General features: G+C 46.0%; 1 protein-coding gene across 1 annotated transcript in view; it reads left to right on the forward strand.

Annotated features, from left to right (window-relative positions):
* Nucleotides 1–21,196, forward strand: part of Tarbp1 (TAR (HIV-1) RNA binding protein 1) — a 52,276-nt gene that overhangs the window by 21,971 nt on the left and 9,109 nt on the right. The window contains exons 12-23 of the mRNA XM_059263795.1: nt 954–1,126; nt 2,099–2,196; nt 4,350–4,511; nt 7,879–8,093; nt 8,708–8,969; nt 9,056–9,244; nt 11,837–12,027; nt 12,176–12,247; nt 14,497–14,617; nt 16,388–16,498; nt 18,057–18,206; nt 18,679–18,765. Of these exons, the coding sequence (XP_059119778.1) occupies nt 954–1,126; nt 2,099–2,196; nt 4,350–4,511; nt 7,879–8,093; nt 8,708–8,969; nt 9,056–9,244; nt 11,837–12,027; nt 12,176–12,247; nt 14,497–14,617; nt 16,388–16,498; nt 18,057–18,206; nt 18,679–18,765 (1,831 nt within the window). The remainder of the gene's footprint in view (nt 1–953; nt 1,127–2,098; nt 2,197–4,349; nt 4,512–7,878; nt 8,094–8,707; nt 8,970–9,055; nt 9,245–11,836; nt 12,028–12,175; nt 12,248–14,496; nt 14,618–16,387; nt 16,499–18,056; nt 18,207–18,678; nt 18,766–21,196) is intronic.

Below are 21,196 nucleotides of genomic sequence, written 5' to 3' on the forward strand. Positions count from 1 at the left end.
CCTGCAAGGAGAGAAGGTCAGCTAGGTGCTATTCAACCTCTGAGCTAGCAGGTTTTCACCCCAGCCTTTGAATCTCGAGTCTTATTTATAAATAGAATGATAGAGATTTTGTTAAAGCCACCTTTAGCGGCAGCGGCGGAGCCAACGCCTGTGGGAACAGAATTCCCGCCAGACTGTGGCCTGAGCAGTCAGGCTGCCGTCAGAGAAGCAGGCCCATAACTGTGGAGTGGCAGTTGTTGGCTGAAATAGCAGTAGAGTAAGGTGCAGCCACTGTGCTGAAGATAAAACAGCCTTGATACATCATATCCCATCTAGATGAAGTTTTAGTGCCAAAGTCATTGGTCATAATAGTTTTATACCTTTAGGGTTTTTCCTTTTGTATTTTTTTTTTTTTTTTTTTTGGTTTTTCGAGACAGGGTTTCTCTGTGTAGCTTTGCGCCTTTCCTGGAACTCTTTTTGGAGACCAGGCTGGCCTCGAACTCACAAAGATCTGCCTGCCTCTGCCTCCCAAGTGCTGGGATTAAAGGTGTGCGCCACCACCGCCCGGCTCCTTTTGTATTTTTAAAAAAACAGTTGATGTTACATGTCTTTTACTAGTTTATGCTTTTCTTTTTTTATTTATTCATTGGCAGTTTCACACATCTGTATGGATTTTGTTTCTGTTTTCACTTATTTCCTTCTCTTCTCTGCTCTCTCTCATTTTTCTTTGCTGCAAAACCATTGGTGAGGACCTCAGCAGTTTAACTTAGCGTGGGTTTAGATTTGTGTCCCACACTATAAGGGTTGAAGACAGTGAAAAGCCGAGACCTAGAGATGGGTCCTCACAGGTCCTGGGCATGTGCGCCATCCGTGAAGTAACTAGTATGACCCCTGAGCTATCTTGCTGCGTGAGTGCTAGCTGGGGAACGGTCCTGCTTTTGAGATGGCTGATGGGGTGTTCTTTTACCATCTAGTGAGAAGCAGAGGACTCAGAACGTGCTGAGAATCTTCTTAGACCCCCTGCTGGATGCCCTGGGGAAGCTGGGCACCAATGCCTACATGCCCCTGTTGAGGACGGACAGGTGCCTCCAGCTGCTGGTGAGGTTGCTGCATTCTTGTGTGCCAAGAGGTTCCAGTGACCAGGATGGTGAGGATGACTGGGCTCTGGGGTGCCTTGCTGGGGGGTTGCTGGTGTTCAGAATGAGAGGAAGCCCCTGATTTCTAAACATAAGAATTAGTTCTTCCCATGCATGCACTGAGCAGCTCCTGGTGCTCCTAGGGATACAGTGGGGTGTCCATCTAATACTCCGGGAGGGTTGTATACTATCATTAGAATATTTTTTATTTATTTCTTGAATAATAATAAATAATAATTAATTATTGTTTTATTATTTTTTGTTTATTTATTTTTCATGTGAGGATGTGCATGTGTGTGCACACCTGTATGTGTAAGTGTGTTAATGTGGAGGCCAGAGGTTGACATAGGGTGTTCTGTCCATTGCTGCCAATCTTATTCTCGAGCCAGAGCCTCTTCACTGAACCCAAAGCTGTTTTGGCTAGACTGGCTGGCCAGCCCCCCGGATCCACTTGCCTCCATCACACCTCCCCCTGCCCTCACGCTGGGGTTGCAGACAAGCACTGCTATACCAGCATTTCAATGAGATCCAGACTCAGTCCTCATGTTTGCAGAGCATGCAGCTTATTTATTATTATATTTGTGTGTGCAGGTATATGCAGTTATGAGCATGCCATGGCACTCCCATGGAGATCAGAGGAAAACTTTCAGAAGTCAATTCTTTCCTACCACTGGGTTCTGGGGATGGTCTTAAATCATCAGGCTTGGTGGCACATACCATTACCCACTGAGCCATTTCAGCAGTCTGTGTGTGTGTGTGTGTGTGTGTGTGTGTGTGTGTGTGTGTGTGTGTGTTCCACGTAACACATTTCTAAAGTCCATCCAGTGTCCTGTCCTTGGTATGCTGGGCCTGTGGTATGGCATCCTAGACTCTAGTGACTGCCTTTCTGTCTAACAGTTGTATAAGAGCTTCTGGTATGTTTTGTACCAAAGACACCCCCCCCCCCCTTTCTATCAGGTTAATAAAACACGTTCTCCCCACAGATGAGGTGTCCACTGTCCTCCAGACCTCCGTCATGTCTGCTGCAGAGAGCGCGTCTCAGTTTGTGCTCCGGAGGCTCACCATGAATGAGCTGCAGAGCGTAAGTAGCGTTGGGCTTCCGGAGCTTTCTCTCTTGGGAGCCTGTCACCACTCTTGCTTTTCCTTGTCCACGCTCACTGGATCACCTGGAAAGGAACATCTCTTTAGTGTGCTGGTTTCTCCAGAAGCCACTCTGGGAAGCAGAGCCGTTGTAGACTTCCGAACAGCTCAGTGTTGTGGGAAATGCCCAGCAGCAGCAGTTTAACAGAGGAAGGGCGGTTTTGGCTCATAGTCTGAGAGACTTGGATCCATCATGGCGGGAAAGAGATTATGATGAGAGCAGGCTGCAGCTGGGGCCGTGGGAGACGAAGGCAGCTGGTTACAACCTGTGTAAGCAGGAGTAGCTAGACTCCAACCCTAAGGCCCTTCTCGCAGCAATCCCTTTCCCCAGTCAGGTTACACCTCCCAAGGTTTCACAACCTCCCCAAACCACCACCAGCTGGGTTCACATTCAAACCACCTAGTTTCTACTCCATCAGTATTAACTGTGACCTAAGCAAGGGATGCAACTCTTCTGAGCCTTCCAGATGATATGTCTGTCCTTATCACATTTGGAAGGTTTCAATATGATGGATTTAAGCCCTTTGACACATTTGTGTGTAACTGGGACCTGGACCCAGATATTCAGAATGTTAGATTAAGGGTAGGACCAGGGCCATGTGTGTGTATGTGTGTAGTGTGCGTGCCTGTGTGCGTGTGTGTGTGTGTGTGTGTATACGTGCATGTGCGCACGCACATGCACGCACAGCACACTTCATTGATTCAAGTGTAGCCAGAGTTGGGAACAGTGGATTCTGGGTTCAGATGATCTTCTGAATATGTCTGTCATGTCTCCTTCACACCATAGATTATTCTTTGTAGGATATATAAAAATAAAGTTTTCTTTCCAAGAATACTTAGAAAATACTAGTTTTTATAGAAATTTCTGTTTACTATTGTTTAAAACCTCTATGGGCAAACATTGAAGCAGTTTGATTGTGTAGATCATCAAGAAGGTGAGGAAATGGATTTCTTTAAAGAACTTTGGTTCAGCGCGATGGCATGCAGGTGCAGGCAATTGCCATCAAGCCTGAGTTAGTCCCCTGAGCCCCCTAGACCCACGTGGTGGAAGGAGAGAGCTGGTCATCCCCAACTAAAAATGTTTTCCTTTATCTCCGAGTGCTTGGAGTCACTGGAGTCAAAGCACTCACTGTTAGAGTTTAAATAATAATAATGCTGTCACTGTCACTGTCTCCATTGTGGATGAGAAACCAGAGGCCTAGGAAAAGTAAGGGACTCAGCTTACACCCTAGAAATAGTGAGTGTGAGAACCTAGTTCTCCCAGAAGCTCCTGCCCCTCCCCACCCCACCCCACCCCCGTTAGCTCTTAAGTGAGTTGATGGACCTTACTTTGGAATTAGGGCATTCCTCCTTCCCCTGATGTCAGTTAGCAGTAAACTAAGGCATGGGCTTTGTAATCACTGCTGTTACTGTTTGTGAAGGGCCACCCTGGCCTGGAAGAGCTGGGAAAACTGGGTATCCTCACAATACCTGTGCAAGCATGGGCCCATCAAGATCTAACACGGAGCAGGGAGGGCTCTCCAGGCTGCCTCTTCCTGAGGATGTCTATGTAGTGAACAGTTGGTAGGGGAAAGAGAGAGAGTTTCTTCAGGGGTGTAGCCACTGGGAAGGTGCCCATTCTCCTGTAAGCAATCCTTCACCCATGCTTCTGAGACGGTAGAAGAGGTCATTGGAAAGAGGAAGGCCATTGGGAGTGGGGAGAGACTGGAGAGGGAAATTGTGGTGACCACACAAAATTCATTATACAGGAATGAAAATACAGATACCCATTGCTGTGTATATTACTATGTGTTAAAAATAAAGGAAGAAGAAGAAAAATTCATGCAGTTTCTGCCTCCCAAGGCTTCCTAGTTGATGAGGGTTCAGATGCTGAGCTGTGAAAGGTGTCATCAGGTTCTGGGAGAGTTCAGACTGCAAAGAAGGACATCACATCCTTAGCCTACATGCAGACGTCCTAGGCCTTGCATGATGGAATGGCTTTCCTCTTCAGTGTCTTGTTAGTGCATTTAAATGCAGGGATTGCTTCCTCTCTGGATTCTACCTGTGTGAAAGTCCCAGGTCCTGTGTCCTTACGTGTCCTGACATTTGTTGTAGGTGGCAGATCTGGACCGCTGCCAGCTATACCTGAAGGTGTTGGCTGAGCTCACGAGTCTCCAGGTGAAACTGGGCTGGAAAGCAGGCAACCCCATCCGTCGGGTCCTATCTCCTCTGAAAAATGCATGCATTCACCATCTGCAGGAGGCTGAGGATGGAAAGGTAATCCTCCTGGGCTGAAGGTGTGTGGTTATGTCCAGCAAGGAATACCTATTTGATTGCTCCACAATATTTTGCAATTATAAAAAGGATTTTCTAAAATTTGATTGTTAAGATCCTGCCTTCAGGTACCAATACTGTGGGAATTGGGATACATCACAGCATTGAATGTAGTGGAAATCTGATACCCCTCTCTCTCTCCTTCACTTCCTCCTTCTCTGCCTTTCTTTCTTTCCTCCTTCTGTTCCTCCATCCATCCTTCCTTCCTTCCTTCTGCTGGTTTGAATACAGGACCCCATGTTATTTATTGGCAGCACAATGTTATTCATTAAGTGGCACTATTTACCATGTGAGAAAAACCACAAGCTACAACAAAACCCACTGTAAAAGTTTATTAAGGGAAGGGAAGTGAAGGGATGTGCTTAGGCCTATGGAAAGATTGTGCGGGAAGAAAAGGCGGAGGGATGAGTGGGACCCACTTTTATAGATTCCTTCTGCACATGTACATACGGGCTTACGTGGCTATGCCACTCATGCGCATAGATTGCGTGATCACGCTGAGCATGGCGGATTATGTAGAACATAAGGCCCTGGGATGACTAAGCCTCTTGCCAGCACATGGTCGGCCATGGGGGAGTGGGTAGGAATTCTAACACCTCATATACCCTAAGCCAGGTCTTAATCTTTTTTCTCTTGTGAACCCTTTTCTTTTCTTTTTCTTTTTCTCTTCTCTTCTCTTCCCTTTTTTCCCTCCCTCCCTCCCTCCCTCCCTCCCTCCCTCCCTCCTTTCTTTCTTTCTTTCTTTCTTTCTTTCTTTCTTTCTTTCTTTCTTTCTTTCTTTCTGTTTTTTCAAGACAGGGTCTCTTTGTATAGCCCTGGCTATCCTGGAACTCACTCTGTAGACCAGGCTGGCCTTGAACTCAGAAATCCACCTGCCTTTGCTTCCCAAGTGCTGGGATTACACGCATATGCTACCACTACCTGGCTTCACTGTGACCTCTTTTCATTGAAGAAATTTTTTTTATGAACCTTGGTATATAGCTCTAAAAAATGGGAACACAAATTAAGCATTTGTAGATAATAAATCATAAAGAAATTTATTATTAAAAAGTCCTTTGATATGCGTATGATTTAGTCTTTAGAAGAAAGCAAATTGCATACTAATGAGGTAGATATGATTGTTTGTCTAATAGTACAATGGAAACATACACTAATTTATGCTCACATGCTGGAGGAACCCATTAAAGTCTTCGTGTTCTGTAATGGGGCCTATACCTGTGTAAGAGCTGAGAACTTGGTACACACAACACTGCTTATAAGATACAGTAGTCTCAGTCTGGGCCCAGGGGTGTCTGGCAGTGTTCACTGGCTCTGTGTGGCTTGAGGTCAAGGTGAGAATGTTGTGTGTTCAGAAACAAGGCCACAGTGAAGTCCCACAGTCAAGATGGACAAGCACAGCCATAAACCCCTTAAACTCATCACATGTTGATTTTCAATTTATTTTGAGTTGCTGTGCATTTTGAAAACCTCTGACTGTTTTCAGAGTTTTCACGATCATACCTTCAGTTACATAACCTTTGGCAGGGTCATGACCTCCATTTCAGAATGCTTTTGTGCTGGCTGTGTGCTTTCCACACTGAGCTATATCAGTGCTCCCCCACCCCATCTTATTTAAACTTGGACACAGAATCTTACTAGATTACTCAGGCTGACCTTGAATTCTCTTCGTAGCCTAGACAGACCTTGAACTCATGATCCTCCTGCCTCAGCCTCCTGAGTTGCTGGGTTTCTAGGCCTGTGCCTTCATACCCAGCAATTCTCTTCAGTCTTAAAACCACCTCAGTGCAGATACGGGAGGTGTCTTAGGTCTTCTGCTCACACTGGCCCAGTATAGAACCCTTTCATTAGCCTTAAATCGCAGCCTCCATGCTTGGCTTTCTTCCTTGGCTTCCAGGTTAGTTCTCAATCCTTCTTCCCTGTTCCCCTGGTGCCCTGTGCTGCAGCTGCCCCAGGTGACCACTTAGAGCTTCTCGGTCACAAGTATGTGCTCCTTACTTACCTGACAGAGGTGACTTAAGGGAAGGGTTCTTTCTTGCTTAGCATTTAAGAGAGAACAGTGTTACAGGGGGTGGGGGGCATGGTGTGGTGGCTCCTTGTCAGTGGGAGTATGGGCGGAGCTCTTGACATCACAGCAAACCAGGAAGTAAAGAGCTCATATCAAAACCCTCTTTAAGGCTTACCCCTTAGTGACCCACCCCTGATAACTAGGATTCCACAACCACCCAAACAGTACCACCTGTTATAGAATAATATTTTACAGTGTGTTACTTTTGTTTATGTTGCCTTTGTTTAACTCTGTGAAGCTGTGGTAACTGTGCCTGTCTAAAACACCTGATGGTCTAATAAAGAACTGAATGACCATTAGTGAGGCAGGAGAAAGGATAGATGGGGTTGGCAGGCAGAGAGAATAAATAGGAGAAATCTGGAAAGAATAGAGATCAAGGAGCAGGAGAAAGGAGGAAGAGAACTCCAGGGGGCAGCCATCCAGCTACACAGCAAGCCATGGAGTAAGAGTAAGATTTATAGAAGTAAGAGAACATGAAAAGCCCAGAGGTAAAAGGTAGATGGGATAATTTAAATTAAGGAAAACTAGCAAGCAACAAGCCAAGCTAAGGCCGGGCATTTATAATTAAGAATAAGCCTCCGTGTGTGATTTATTTGGGAGCTGAGTGGCAGGCCGCCCCCCCCCCCAAAAAAAAAAAAAGAGTAAAAACCCACCAACAACAACCACCAGCTGAGGACCACATGTTCATATGAGCCTGGGTGAATTTGCACTTAGACCATAGCACCTCCATCCTGAGGCTTCCATCCGGCTTGACCCTGCCAGGAGAGTGAGTGGTAGCCTCTGTTGGATCCAGGTCTCTCTCCTCCCTTCATTTTCCCTTTCCCCTGTGCTTACACAGTGGTGTTTATTTCCTTCTTCATGGTTTGTGTTGTAATTTGTGCAGATATGTCTGCACTGGATTTTAGCACCTGTAGGCATTACTTACACATAACAGAGAAAGGCAGAGTGGTTAAAAACCCAACTTGAGACGCTGGCCCCTGGGTTCAAACCACTCACAGGCAGCTGGTCTGTCCTATAAGGAGGTCTAGGCAGCCCTTATTGTACAGGTTGAATTGTGCTCTTCATGCTGAGTACCAACTGCCATTTTAAACTGGCAGAGAGCCATACACTTGAACTTCTTTTATTCCACTGATGTTCGGCAGTAACAAGAAGGGAGGCAGGCATGAGGCGTCGCAGCCTCGCAGCCCCGGTCGCCTCAGACTGAGACTTGATTCCCTTGTATCAGAGTTGTTCTGTCCTCCGCAGGAGCCAACCCTGGGTCATCAGGTGCAGAGAGTAGTCAGCATGGCCACCCTGGCAGCTCTGTGTGAGGCTATGGACCAGCACCCAGTGCTGCAGCTGGAGTCTCCCGATGCTGAGCCTGTGGACAGGTTCCTGTCAACTCTTCCACTCAGTCAGATGCTGCAGAAGCCCCGTTCAGAGGAACAGAACAGCTGTGTGCATCCCTTGGAGAATGGCAGGTGAATGAGGAATGTCTTTGTTAAGGGTTATCAATCTGGCTTTTGTTGCAATCGTGGTCATTGGTGATCACTGATGGTGCCCGTGGTGTAGTGAAGTTGGGGAGATGAGGCTCCATTTTGGATGAGAGCACACCATTAGGTTCTTCATCTCCCTTGTCAGAAACCTGCTGACCATTCTGACTTAGTTTTCAGTGAGTCTCAAGGTTGTGGAAATGCCTTGCAGAACATTTAGTCTGTGGGGTTGCTTCAGTGTTTGGTGGGTAGGCTGTTTGATGTATGCAGCGCATATATCCTTTGTCTCGGTCTGTTTTTGGGTGCAGTTAGTATATCCGAGCCTGGGGAGCTTATAAGGAAACACTTATGATGTTGGAGACTGAAAAGCCTATAAATGCTGGAGAGGGCTTCCTGGTGCTTTACCTGCTGATGGAAAAGCTGGAAGAGCCCCCACCTCCCAGTTCCCTCCCTCCAGCTCTGTCCAAGATTTTGCAGGAGTCAGACTGCTTTCAAATCACCTGTCTGTTTTGTCTCTGTGAGGAACAGCACCACGTGCCAAATAAATGAAGAAGGATTTGGGAAAGTGTGTGGCTTAGTACCTTTCCTTTTGAAAATTTCAGTGTTTTCGAAGAGTCACCGTCTTCTCCAGGATGGGGGAAGACAGTGGCGCAGTATCTACACGATCAGTGGGTCTGCCTCGCCTTCCTGCTGAGGAGGCACCGCCCCCTTAGTCCAGCCACAGAAAGTGACGTGCACGAGTGCTTCCTCCCCGCTGTGGAGATGCCCGCGCAGACCCTGCGGTCGGCCCTGGACGTCCTCACGGTTCTCCCTGCCGACCGCATCTTACCCGTGTTCCGTTGCATGGAGGTGCTGGTTCCCCAGGTGAGACGGGGGAGAGGTGAATTGGGTGGTGAAGGAGCAGCAGCATCCCTGAGGTTGACCACTGTGTTTTCACCCCCTTCCGCCAGCTCCTGACCTCCGAGGAGTCGCTCTGCATCGAATCCTTTGACATGGCTTGGAAAGTTATATCTTCCTTGAGTAACACTCAGCTGACGTTCTGGCCTAACTTAAAAGCCTTCGTTCACTTTGTTTTTGATCATGAAATCCTTGCCATCGCTGCCAAACTCAAGGGCCAGGCATACTTCAGAATAAAAGAGGTAATTTTTTTTTTTCTCTTTGTGTTTTGTGTAGTCTGTAGGACAATCGAGAGAAGAGGTGTGTTTGTAACTAAGTATTAGGACGGGGGGCTTTGTTCTCAAAGTGTGTTCTTGAAGGAGATGAAGAAGTATGACAGACCGGAGGCTCAGGATGGGGCCCAACTCCCACCTGCCCTGCTGTGCCCAGATAGTCAACAGGCAGGACTTGAGAGGTTGGCTTTGGCCCACAGTTTCAGGGGATAGAGTCCATTGCAATAGGGAAGGGACGTGGCTGCTCCCTCTGTAGTGGAAGGAGAGGGAAGCAGCGACCACTGCCATGTTAGTGCACCAGGAAGCAGAGAGCAAACAGGGCTAGTCTACACCCCTCAAAGGCACCACCTTTCAAAACATCACCACCAGATGGACAAAGGGATCAGAACACATGAGCCTGGGGTGGGAGGGGGACACTTCACACTCAGATCACAGCTCTTCCCATTGTGTTCAAATAGTATTTAAGATCTTGAGCCACAGCTGGGTGTGGCAGTGCACACTTTCAGTCTTAACACTCAGGAGGCAGAGGCTGGTGGATCTCTGTGCATTAGCGACCAATCTGGTTTACATAGTGAGTTCCAGGACAGCCAGAGCTACATAGTGAGACCCTGTCTCAAAACAAACACCACCACCACCACCACCAAAACCAAATTTGACTCATTTGGCAAGTTAATGATTGGGAACTCAGGAGGCCTAGCTCTTCCCTCTGAGAGATTTAGGGGGCCTGGAAACACCGTGCCTCTGGAGGACGGCGGGAACATGGTGCAGAGACGAGCTGATGAGCTTTGACACTGACCAGGACGGGAGGAACATGGCAGGCACCCTTTGACCTATGCTTACGCTGTACTGTCATTTGTTTTTAAATCTTAGGTAGAGAAATACAGGATTTTAAAGTCTCTTTGTTTTCCGGGGGTAAGGACAACCCCCTGAACTTGAGACTTCACCATCCACAGATTCAGCCAATAAGTCGAAATATTTGAGGGCCAGAGAGATGGCTCAGCAGTTAAAGACCCTTGCTGCCAAGTCTGAAAACCAGAGTCGGTTCCACCCACCTGGTAAAAGTTGAGAGCTTCTCCTGAATGTTATCCTCTGTCTTCCACATGTATCCTGTGGTACTTGTGTACCCCTCCCAAAAGAAATGAATGTGAAAAAATTTAACATTTTTAAAAGGAATATTTGAAAAAAATTTGCCTCAGTACTGCCCTTTTGTTATTTATAAAAGTATGACAACTATTTATACTCCATTAGATATTATCAGTAATCTAGAGATTACTAGGAGCCCGGTGTCAGCCTTTGGGTACTGCAACATGATGTCACTGTCTACAGACATGTTTTGGATATTTGTAGCTCTCCTAGGCCAGCTGCAGCCCTGGGCCCAGTTGTACGGCTGATCTAAGTAGTCATAATGTTCCCCCCATATGGAGGCTCCATTCAGACTGTACACTGTTTTATATGAACAGGGTTCGAAGCCTCTGCAGATTTTGCTGTCCCGGGGCATTCTGGGGCAGTTCCCCAGGGCCACGAGGGATGGCTGTACTTCTCTTTGCAGCAATTCCTTCAGCAGGGAGGATGACCCAATGGGATTCCGTCCTGCTGTAGATTCAGGTTGCTTCCGGTGCCCCTCCTGCCCTTCTGCGCACTGTGGAGCGCAGCAGGAGACTGCGGTCTTTGCCTCTGGAGCACTGAGGTCCTATTTTTGCAGGGAGGGGCTGCCTCCTCCTTGTGTGTCCTTGGCACGTGCCTCTCCTGGAGAGTCCTGGATGGGTGGCTAGGCCAGGAATACTGGACTTAGCACACACTCTTGAAACACTAGGACTTAGCGTTCCACGATCAGGGGGCGTCTGAACACATTCCAATAGAGTTTAGTTTTGGATTTTTCGGATACATTTATCACACAACTCCCATTTACCACGTCGGCAAGTAAATAGTCTGCACACAAAAGGGAAGTACTCTCCAGCAGGTCCTGAGAGTTTCGTTTTCCACGTCGAAACCCCTTTGTAGGTTGACATTAGAAGCTGTGTGTATTCTGTATTCAGTGTACAGAGTTTGGGGCCAGGCTGTGTGTTGGTTTTCTCATTGCTGTAATGAATCCCTGACAAAAGCAGCTGACGGAAGGAGAGGTGTTTTCTTCGGTTTGAGGACACAGGCCATCATGGCGGGGAAGGCGTGGCAGAGGGAGCCTGAGGTAGTGGTCACATGACATCCAGCCAGGAAACAGGGACAAATGCTGGGGCTCTGCTCACTTTCTCCTTACTCAGCCTAGGACCCCAGCCTGTAGAGTGCCACCACCACATTCAGAGTGGATCTTTCTCATTTAAACGTCTCTGGAAACATCCCCGTAGGCACTCCTAGACATGTTTCTCTATGGATCCTACATCTGCCAATTGACTTTCAAGATTAACCGTCCCAGGCCAGGAGGGCTTAGTTCTTTAGGAACCACCATCAGAAAGTAATAGTTTTCACAAAACTATTACGCTGCTAATTTTCATCATTATTATGCCGCTAATTTTCTTTTTAACTGGCCTGGCCAAAGGTTAACCTGAGTGTTGCGTTTCATTTCAGATTATGTGCAAGATAATTGAAATGTCCGCCATAAAAACAGGGGTCTTCAACATTCTGATCCGACACTGCTGCCGATCTTGGTTAGCGGCTGCTTCCGGTGTGTCCCAGGGGTCGTTCTCCAGTGCTAAGGATTACAGTGAACTTGTCCTGGAGGCTTGTGTATTTGGAACAGTGTTTAGGCGTGATCAGAGGTAAAAATGCCACTATGTCAACTTGTCACACGTGGGTGGAGGTACATCTGTGCTCGGCTTTCAACCAGGAGGTTGTAGTATTAACTTTGGGGCTTTAATTTTTTTTCTTCTTCTGAATCTTTTTTTTTTTCCTTCTCACATTTTTAAGACTGATTCAGGATGTCCAAACCTTCATAGAAAATCTTGGACAAGACTGTGCAGCAAACATCATCATAGAGAAGTAAGTGTGGCCCATTTCCTGTGTCTCGATGCAAGCGAGACGTTCCACTTGACTTAACTTCCAAGACAGTCTTTATTCATAATATATAAAAAAAAAAGGTTTATTTTTTATTTTATATGTGTGGGTAAGTTTTGCCTGCATGGATATCTGTACCATATGCATGTGCCCTCAGAGCTTAGAAGAGTCTATAGAATCCCCTGGAAATAAAAGTTATAAAAGGTTGTGACCCACCATGTGGGTCCTGGGAATTGAACCTGTGTCCTCTAAAAGAGTAACTAGTGCTCTTAACTGCTGAGCCATCTTTCTAGATCCATTATTCATAAATTAATAAAAGTGTTATCATTACATCTAGTTTAATGAACAAGCTGTATTAATTTGTTATTGTTATTATCATCATCATTATTTCTGTGGCTAAGTGTCTGACAGATAACTTCAGAGAGGTTTGAGGGATACATCCATCATGGCTTTAGGATTGGCTTATGGCCGTGGCATTAAGAGCTTGGTAGCAGAGAGAAATGGGAAGTGAAGCAGGGCTGTAAACCCCAGGGACCCACTTCTTCCAGCTAAGCCCTGCCTCCCCAAGGTTCCACAAACTCCATAATGGAGCCACCCCTTAGGAACAGGCCTTCCTGAGGGCAATTTCCCAACCAAGCCATAACACAAGCCTTCAAAATGTGTTAAAAGTAATAATATTCTTTGCTCATATATTTTATTTATATCTTCACTATTTATTAAATTAATAAACTTTCAAAAATTGAGTGCACAGTCTAGTTCAAGTAAAGACATGCCATCAGATAACATAGGCCCCTCCTTTTCTTTGGGGCTCTGGGTGGAAGGGTGGAGGTGATGTATACTTTATTCTGTAACCTTTTATTTGGTTGTAAAATTTATCATCGAATTCATACTTACCATTTTAACAAGTAAATATGTTATACATAAAAACAGTGATTGAAAGGCCCTGAATTTGTGAAGCCCTTTCATTGAAGAATAATTAACATAAAAAATTCATACCTAGCTGATGTGTGTAGCTAATGAGTGTGAGATAGGCTATGAGAGTATCCTCTAGGTAGAGTGTTCTTGTCTGATTGAATTTAAATCTCTTTATTCTTAAGTGGTGGAAAGGGTCGAGCTTGTGCCGTGGCACACATGTGGAGGCCAGGGGACAACTCTGTGGAGTCAGTTCTCTCCTTCCACCTTTATGTGAGTTCCGAGTGTGGAATCAGGTGGCTGGGCTTGAGTGTCCAACGCCTTTACCCAGTGAGCCATCTCTCACCAGCCCTAAGTTGAACTTTTTGGAGCTTATCAAATACTTTAAAGTCTTAGTTTTCAACTTCTTTCAAAAACCTCCGAATGTGTTTGAAAGATGAAAAGATTGTTACATCATTTTTTTGTGATTTTAGAGTTAAGGCCGACAAGTGATTACTGTGAGTATTTATAACAAGTATTCACTTCAGAGCTAGCTGGATCTTAACTCTTCTGCCATGCTTCCTTAAATGTGAGCACTGGTATAAGTGTTTTCAGAGACTTTTATTTATGTGTATCTGTGTGTATTTGTGTATGGGTATGTGCATGTGAGTGCAGGTATCTAAAGAGGCCAGAAGAGGGTGCTGAATCCCCTAGAGCTAGAGTTCTAGGCAGTTGTGAGCTTCCTGATGTGGGTGCTGGGAACTGAACTCAGGTCCCATAGCCATCTCTCCAGCCCAGTTAATTGTTTTCAATTTCTTTTGTTTATTTGTTTGCTGGGCTGGTTTAACATAGTAGTCAGAGTGTCACTTTCTAGTGGGTGTTAACAAGCTTATTGTTACATTCAGAGCGCTTCCTGTATAGTAGGAGACAGAGACAGGCTATGGAGTTGAGAGCCCATGTCCTTGTTCCTCTGTCTCTTACTAGGGTGTGGGTCCTCCATGCCATCATTATTGATAGGGACAGGTTTATTTTATTTTATTTTATTTTATTTTATTTTATTTTATTTTATTTTATTTTTGGTGTGTACGTGTGTGTGTGTGTGTGTGTATCCTTGAGGTCTGGGTGTATTTGTGCCCCATTCTGTGCTGTTCTCCTGTAAAGTATTTGTTTGTTGTGATTTGCTGCCTCCCAATTTAAAAGGATGTTCATTAACTATAGACCTACTTAATCTCAATCACGTTTTGGGGAGGACTTGATACTTGTGATGGCATTTGGTACAAACAGTGGATGCATTTTTCTATTTCTAAAACATATTAACACAGTTTATCATTTTATATTTTAAGCACTAAGAGAGAAGATTATTATGTGAGAATTTGTGCTGTCAAATTCTTGTGTCTGCTAGATGGCTCGGACCTGTCCCACAAGTTGTTCTTAGAAGATCTTGCCATCAAGCTCTTGGATAAGGTAAGGAGGAGCCTTTGTCCTGCTTTGAATTAACTCTGCCTTCGGTGGGCCACGGTCTACCGCTTGCCTTTTATTTGACTTGACCATGTGCAGACAGACATGGAGTATTCTAAACACCTTTTACCACAGAAAGCCTGACGGTGACGTTCTGTAGTTTTGATGAAGGCTTGGTTAGGACCTGTCTACCTTAGGCTCTCTGGTTTGGTTCCCTTGACCCTGTAGTCTTCACTTGGGTATCTTGGGTTGCCAGTCCCACGGTGCTGTGTTTACTGTACCACATCCACACACTGCGTATGGAATGGAAGGAACCAGCAGACATCCAGGAAGGGCGCCCCGAAAGGATCTGAACTACAAGCATTAGTTGCCTTTCTTACTGTCACAAAAAAAGACCTGACAGACACCGCTTAAGGAAGGGAGGGTTTGTTTTGGCTTCTGGTCTGAAAAGTACAGTCCGTAGTGGCCAGGCAGGCATGAATGAGGCAGCTCTGGTGCGTCCGAGTCAGGAAGCCGAGAGAGGTAAATGTCGGTGTTCAGCTCACTGTCTCCTCCAGGCAGTGCAGGATTCCAGCCCATCAAACCACACAGCCCACAGTTAGAGTGGGTCTTCCCACCTCCACCTAGTCTAGAACTCCCTCACAGACATGCTTGGTGGCATCTCTCTTCAGCGATTCTACGTGGCCTCAGGTTGGAGTGTTAACCAACACAGTAGTCACCTGTGTTAAGTCTCGCTGCTACTGGTATTGTCACGCTTAGGTCGGGTTCCTGATGTTTGTGTAGGATGGATGAAAATTTCTTACTCATCCATCGGCTATTCTGTGCTTGCCAGATCACCTGCCAAATCACTTATGAATGACCATTACAGTATCTTAAGGATGGGTTTCGTATGTCTGGGAGAAAACAGAAAGGGTGGCATTGAGTGTAGTCAGTATGAGGATGGAACCTGAGGCCTTGCACATACCCCTGAGCTGTGTCCTGGTGTTCCTTTATTCCCTGTCTGGACAGTTCTGCTCTGCTGTCTGACCTTGTGGATGCTTGAGTGACTGGGAAACCCACTTTAGTTCCATGTCTTAAGACAGGACTGTTTCCTGAAGGGAGAAGGTCGGCTTTAGTATATTAAACCTAGGAAGTACCTTTCATGGAAAAAGACTCTCCTGTCTTCTCCCTGTGGGAGCTGAATGTGGGGCTTGTCTCAGGGGAAGTGACCTTTCATTGGCTGCCTCGAGGCTGAGTAGAATGGAAAGTAGAGGGGCAGAGCATCATCTAGAAAGGTCACTGGGAAGCTGAAGTGGAGGCATACCCACCTTTGATGGAAATGGCCCTGGAGAGGCCTGGCTGACTTTTCATCTTAAAGGACTCTGACCATGTATGACATTCTTCAGTGGCTTCTTGGCTCAGCAGTGACTGGTGACAAAAGTCAACCTCGAGGAGCCGAACTATAGCTTGGTGGTAGAAAAGGAGTCTCTGAGCTCAAACCCTGCAGAGGGTGGGCTGCCTGGCTGATTTTGCTGAAGGCCAGAAAGAAAAGTCCTGTGATACAGAAGGGATGGGTGCTGCCATCCTGTGTCTAGAGGTGTCCTTGCCTGTTTGGTTTCTTTGTGACATTTGGAACTGAGTTGCAGATTCAAATTCAAATAGGACAAAGGGGGCAGAAACAGAAGTGTGTGTGATGTTGCTTTGTAACACCTTTCGGATTTGAGGTTGTCGCTGATACTATTCTTAGTCACAGGTATGGTAGGGGGCTTACTCCTGGTTTCCACCCCGTCTCTCCAGGATGAATCGGCATCTAGGTCCAGAACTCGGTACCATGAGAACTCCCTACAGCACCGGGTGAAGAACCGGGTGTGGCAGACTCTGCTAGTCCTGTTCCCCAGGTTTGATCAGGTATGGTAGTTCTCAGGCTCTGCAATATTGTTTTCATTAAACAAAAGTCTGGCTGGGTGTGGTGGTGCACGCCTTTAATCCCAGCACTCGGGAGGCAGAGACAGGTAGATCTCTGTGAGTTCAAGGACAGCCAGGACTGTGAGACAGAGAAACCCTGTCTAGAAAAACAAAAACAAAAACAAAAAAAATCTGTGTGTGAGAAAGAGAGAGAGAGAGAGACATACAGAGAGAAGCTGCCTGCTGCCAAGCATGACAATCCGAGTTCAATCCTTAGGACCCACATGGTGGAAGGAGAGAACTGACTTCCAAAAGTTGTCCTGACTTCTCCATGTCTGTGCATACACACCTAAACACACACACACTCATAAACATACACATACAATAACTAAACAACTAAACGTAGTTTTTAAAAAAATGAGTATCTTAGGCATTTTTCTACCAAAAGTCATTGATTTAAGAATGATTTTCCTCTTTCAAATAAAAAATATAACAGGCATCATTTTAAAATATGCTTATATAAGTAGTTTTTCCACTTGGTGCTTACACATGTATCATCCCTCAGGCAGAAGTATGATTGTGAAGGGAGGTAGGGGTGAATTTGGAGCTCAGGGTCTAGGCCAGAGAACAGCTGGGGATGGGGATGGTGGTCATGGAGCTGAGAGGCCAGAGGGTAGGTAAGTGGATGGATGCGCTGTCAGGAAAAATAACTCTGCTCCCCTTCCAGATGTTGTTTCTGTGCTGTGGGGTCCAAGTGTGAAATGAGGCTGCATATGAGAGCTGCCGCTAAAGTACAGAACTGAGTGTGTGTGGAAGGGGCACAGCCACAGCCATGGATGGTGGGATGGGCACGGGATGGCCCAGTGGGAGGACTTGAGGTTGCTCCCCAGTGCCCACATCAAAATTCAGGCTTGGTGGCACACCCTGTCATCCATTACTTAGGGGGTGGAGATGGGAGGAGCCCTATGGCTTGCTGGTCAGCCAGTCTATCCAAAATGGAGAAGCCTGGGGTCAGTGAGAGACCCTGCCTCAAAAAATAGGGTAGAGAGTGATTGAGAAAAACACCTAACATTGAAGACCTCCGGCCTGCCTCTTATGTGCCCACATCCACACACACTTGCACTCAGAAGTCCATGCACACATGAACATTTACACACACACATGCACCACCCACAGAAATAAGTATATAACTAGGGAAATTATTAGACTTCTGTATCTTTCGCTTTCCCTGTAAAAACGTAGGTGATCAAAGCCTTTGTCATAGAATTGACGCCTAAGTAAACAATGAAAATGCTCCAGCACAAAGTCAGTCTTGTTATTTCATTTTATGTGTATGTGTGTTTGCCTGCATGTATGTCTGTGTACTGTGTGTGTGCATTGCCCACAGAGGCCAGAAGAAGGTGTGGATCCCCTAGAACTGAGTGTCAGATGGTTGTGAGCTGCTGTGAGTTCTGGGAAATGAACCCAGCAGGTCTTCAGCAAGAGCAGCCTGCGCTCTTAACCAGAGTTTTTTAAAATTGAAAAGGAATAGCGTGTTAACCATTTATGTTTTCTCCCGCAGAACTTCTTGAACGGGATTATTGATAAGATTTTCCATGCTGGCTTCACCAACAATCAAGCGTCCATAAAATATTTTATTGAGTGGATTATTATATTGATTCTTCATAAGTTCCCTCAGTTCCTTCCAAAGTTCTGGGATTGTTTTTCTTACGTAAGTAAAGATTTTCTGAACTAGGAGATGGTTTGACTGTGTGGATGGATGGACTGTGTCTGCAACCTTGGATGTAATTGTAGGGTCCTGTCCCAAGGGCCAGTGAGACCCTCCCCTCCTCTGCCCTGTGCCTTTATCTTGCTCTTTTTCCAGCTCCCTCTGTGTCCTGAGCCCAGTGCCCACTCCTGCCTCAGGCAGGTTCTCCCTGTCCTGTAGGGCTGATCCAGGGGCTTGATGCATGTGAGGCTCTCTAGTGCTGCTGGACTGTCCCCCAGCGCGGCCTGCATAGCACTGGGCTGCAGAGAGGGCCCCTCCTCCTGGGTTTTCAGTCCTGTGCCCTCCATGTGGCAAGCCCAAGCTCCTTCAGGGAAGAGGGCAGAGTCTGCCTCCTACCTCTGCCTGGCCAGAGTCCAGCAGCCTTTACTCACAGTGAAGCCCCAAATGACAATTTCTCTACCTCATCTTCTATCAGGGTGAAGAAAAACTTAAAACGAGCATTTGTACATTTTTATCTGTTTTATCACATTTGGACATCATCGTTCAGAATATTCCAGAAAAGGTGAGTTTGAATTATTTGCAAGAAGAATTTATGAACTTGCTGTTCTAAATAGGAATGAATGTATTTATGCCAGTTTGGAGGACTTTTTTCCCCATGATTAATTATCTTTAAAATGTGTTTCTTCCTCATTTTTTATTAGTTCCTTAAGAATTTCATACAGTGTAGTTTGATCATATCTACCCCATCCCCATCCCCTCCCAGATCACCCTCTTCTCTACCTACCCCTACACTATCAAGTATCCTTGTGGGGTTTTCCAGTCCCCGCCCCCCTCCCCTGCTGCTGCTGTGGTAAGGGAAAACTGTTCTCACACACATACCTACTGCACACCAAGTTCACAGGTGATTCCTGTTGGTGTAAATGGCATTTATTTATATATTTATTTAGGTTTTTCAAGACAGGGTTTCTCTGTGTAGTTTTGGTTCCTGTGTAAATGGCTATTTATTTATTTATTTATTTATTTATTTATTTATTTATTTATTTATTTTGGTTTTTCAAGACAGGGTTTCTCTGTGTAGTTTTGGTTCCTGTCCTGGATCTTGCTCTGTAGACCAGGCTGGCCTCGAACTCACAGAGATCCGCCTGGCTCTGCTTCCTGAGTGCTGGGATTAAAGGTGTGCACCACTGCTGCCCGGCAGCTTTTATTTTTATACAAGTATTTAAATAGAGTTTGCCTTTTTGCATTCCTGGCTGTTTGGGTTTGGTTTTTTGTTGTTCGTATATTTTTATTAGTTCTTTGAGAATTTCATAGATACATACAGTATATTTTGATCATATTCATCTTCCACTATTTCCAGATCTACCGCCCATCATCCCACCCCTCTCAACTTAATGTGCTCTTTATTTTTTTTATTTCTTTTTTAATATAATTCATCTAGTCCAATTTGTGCTGCCCATGTTTTCCTGGGTGTAGTGCCATCCACCAGAATGTGGTCGATGAACCACAGGCCACACTCTTAAAGAAAACTGACTCTTCCTTGATCAGAAGCCGTCACTGTCAGAAGCTCCTCAGCTAGGATAGGGGCTCATAAGCCCCTACTGAATGGAGATTTTAACAAATGCTGGTGCAGACAGACTTAGGAGTGCTCACATGGTGCCCAGATGCCTGGTCCTTCTCTGTTTCCTCACTCTAGAGTTTCACTTCCCCCATGGCCTCCCTATATAGGCCCTGACGTTATTGCAGATACAGATGGCAGTTTGTACAGTTGTTCATCACAGAGGGATGACAGTATGTGCCATTTGTGTGTGTATGTTGGGGTGTGTGTGTGCACACATGTGTTGACTGTGATTTTTTTTAAGCTACTCTTTTTAAAATTAGATTTGTTCAGTGTATTTTATGAGTGTTTTGTATGCACAAATGTATGTGCACCATGTCCATACTTGGTGCCCACAAAAGTCAGAAGAGGGCATTAGATCCCCTAGGACTGAAGTTATAGATAGATGTGAGCAGTCATGTAGGTGCTGGGAATCAAACCCGGGTCCTCTGCAAGAGCAGCAAGTGCTCTTAACCACTGAATCATCTCACTAGCCTCAGTTTATTTTTATTTTATTCTAGTGTGTGTGTGTGTGTGTGTGTGTAGTAAGTGTGCCACAGCAAGTGTGAGGTCAGAGGACAACTTCATAGAGTGAATTCTGTCTTCCCACCTAGATTCCAGGGATTGAACTCAGGTCATTAGGCTTTCTGAGCCATCAGGTGCCTGTGTGTGCGTGCATGCATGCATGCATGCATGCACGCATGCCTGTGTGTAATGTATCTCAGCAATGCTGTCCTGAGAAGACAGTGGCCTGGATAAATGTTCATGGCATGCTGAATAAGGAGGGACCGAGAACGGCTTGCTTACATCTGGTTTGTCCTGCTCAGGGATAGTTGCATCGTGCAGGGAACCATTGAGATGTGTCTGGCAGCCCGCTCTGTGGACATGGTTGCTCTGCAGCCCATAGAAGCTGTTTGTGGGGCTCACAGCCAGTGCAGCCCCTCATGCAGCTCCAGGTGACCTTGTAGGGGCATGTGGTGGAGCATCAGATGGCTTGAGGACTGAGGAAAAGACCCCGCAGTCCGCTCCTGACTCATTCAGTTTCTTAGTACAGGGCTCCCATAGCCCAGGTTTACCCTGAACTCTGGGTCAAACCGCTGCCCCCTCTCAAGTATCCCATGCCTGGCTTTCTTCTCCCACTTGTTAACTGTGCTTCTGTGTGGCTCAAGGTTGCTGTTAGTTGAGGAACTCAGCACTCAGTGGAGGAAGGCAATACTCCAGGTTCTCCAAAAGTGGAGCTCCTAGAGGATACTGTCTTACTTTTCAGCCTAGGGCAGGTCATAAGGTGCAGTCACATTTCTAGAACATAACGGCTGTCTAGCATGAAGATCCACGTCAACTTAGATTGTTGTAGGAGAGGGGTTATACTGCAGCCATTACAAAAATGAGGACGTTGGAA

Source organism: Peromyscus eremicus, chromosome 5, assembly GCF_949786415.1.
Source record: "Peromyscus eremicus chromosome 5, PerEre_H2_v1, whole genome shotgun sequence".
In the NCBI taxonomy this organism is placed as follows: domain Eukaryota; kingdom Metazoa; phylum Chordata; class Mammalia; order Rodentia; family Cricetidae; genus Peromyscus; species Peromyscus eremicus.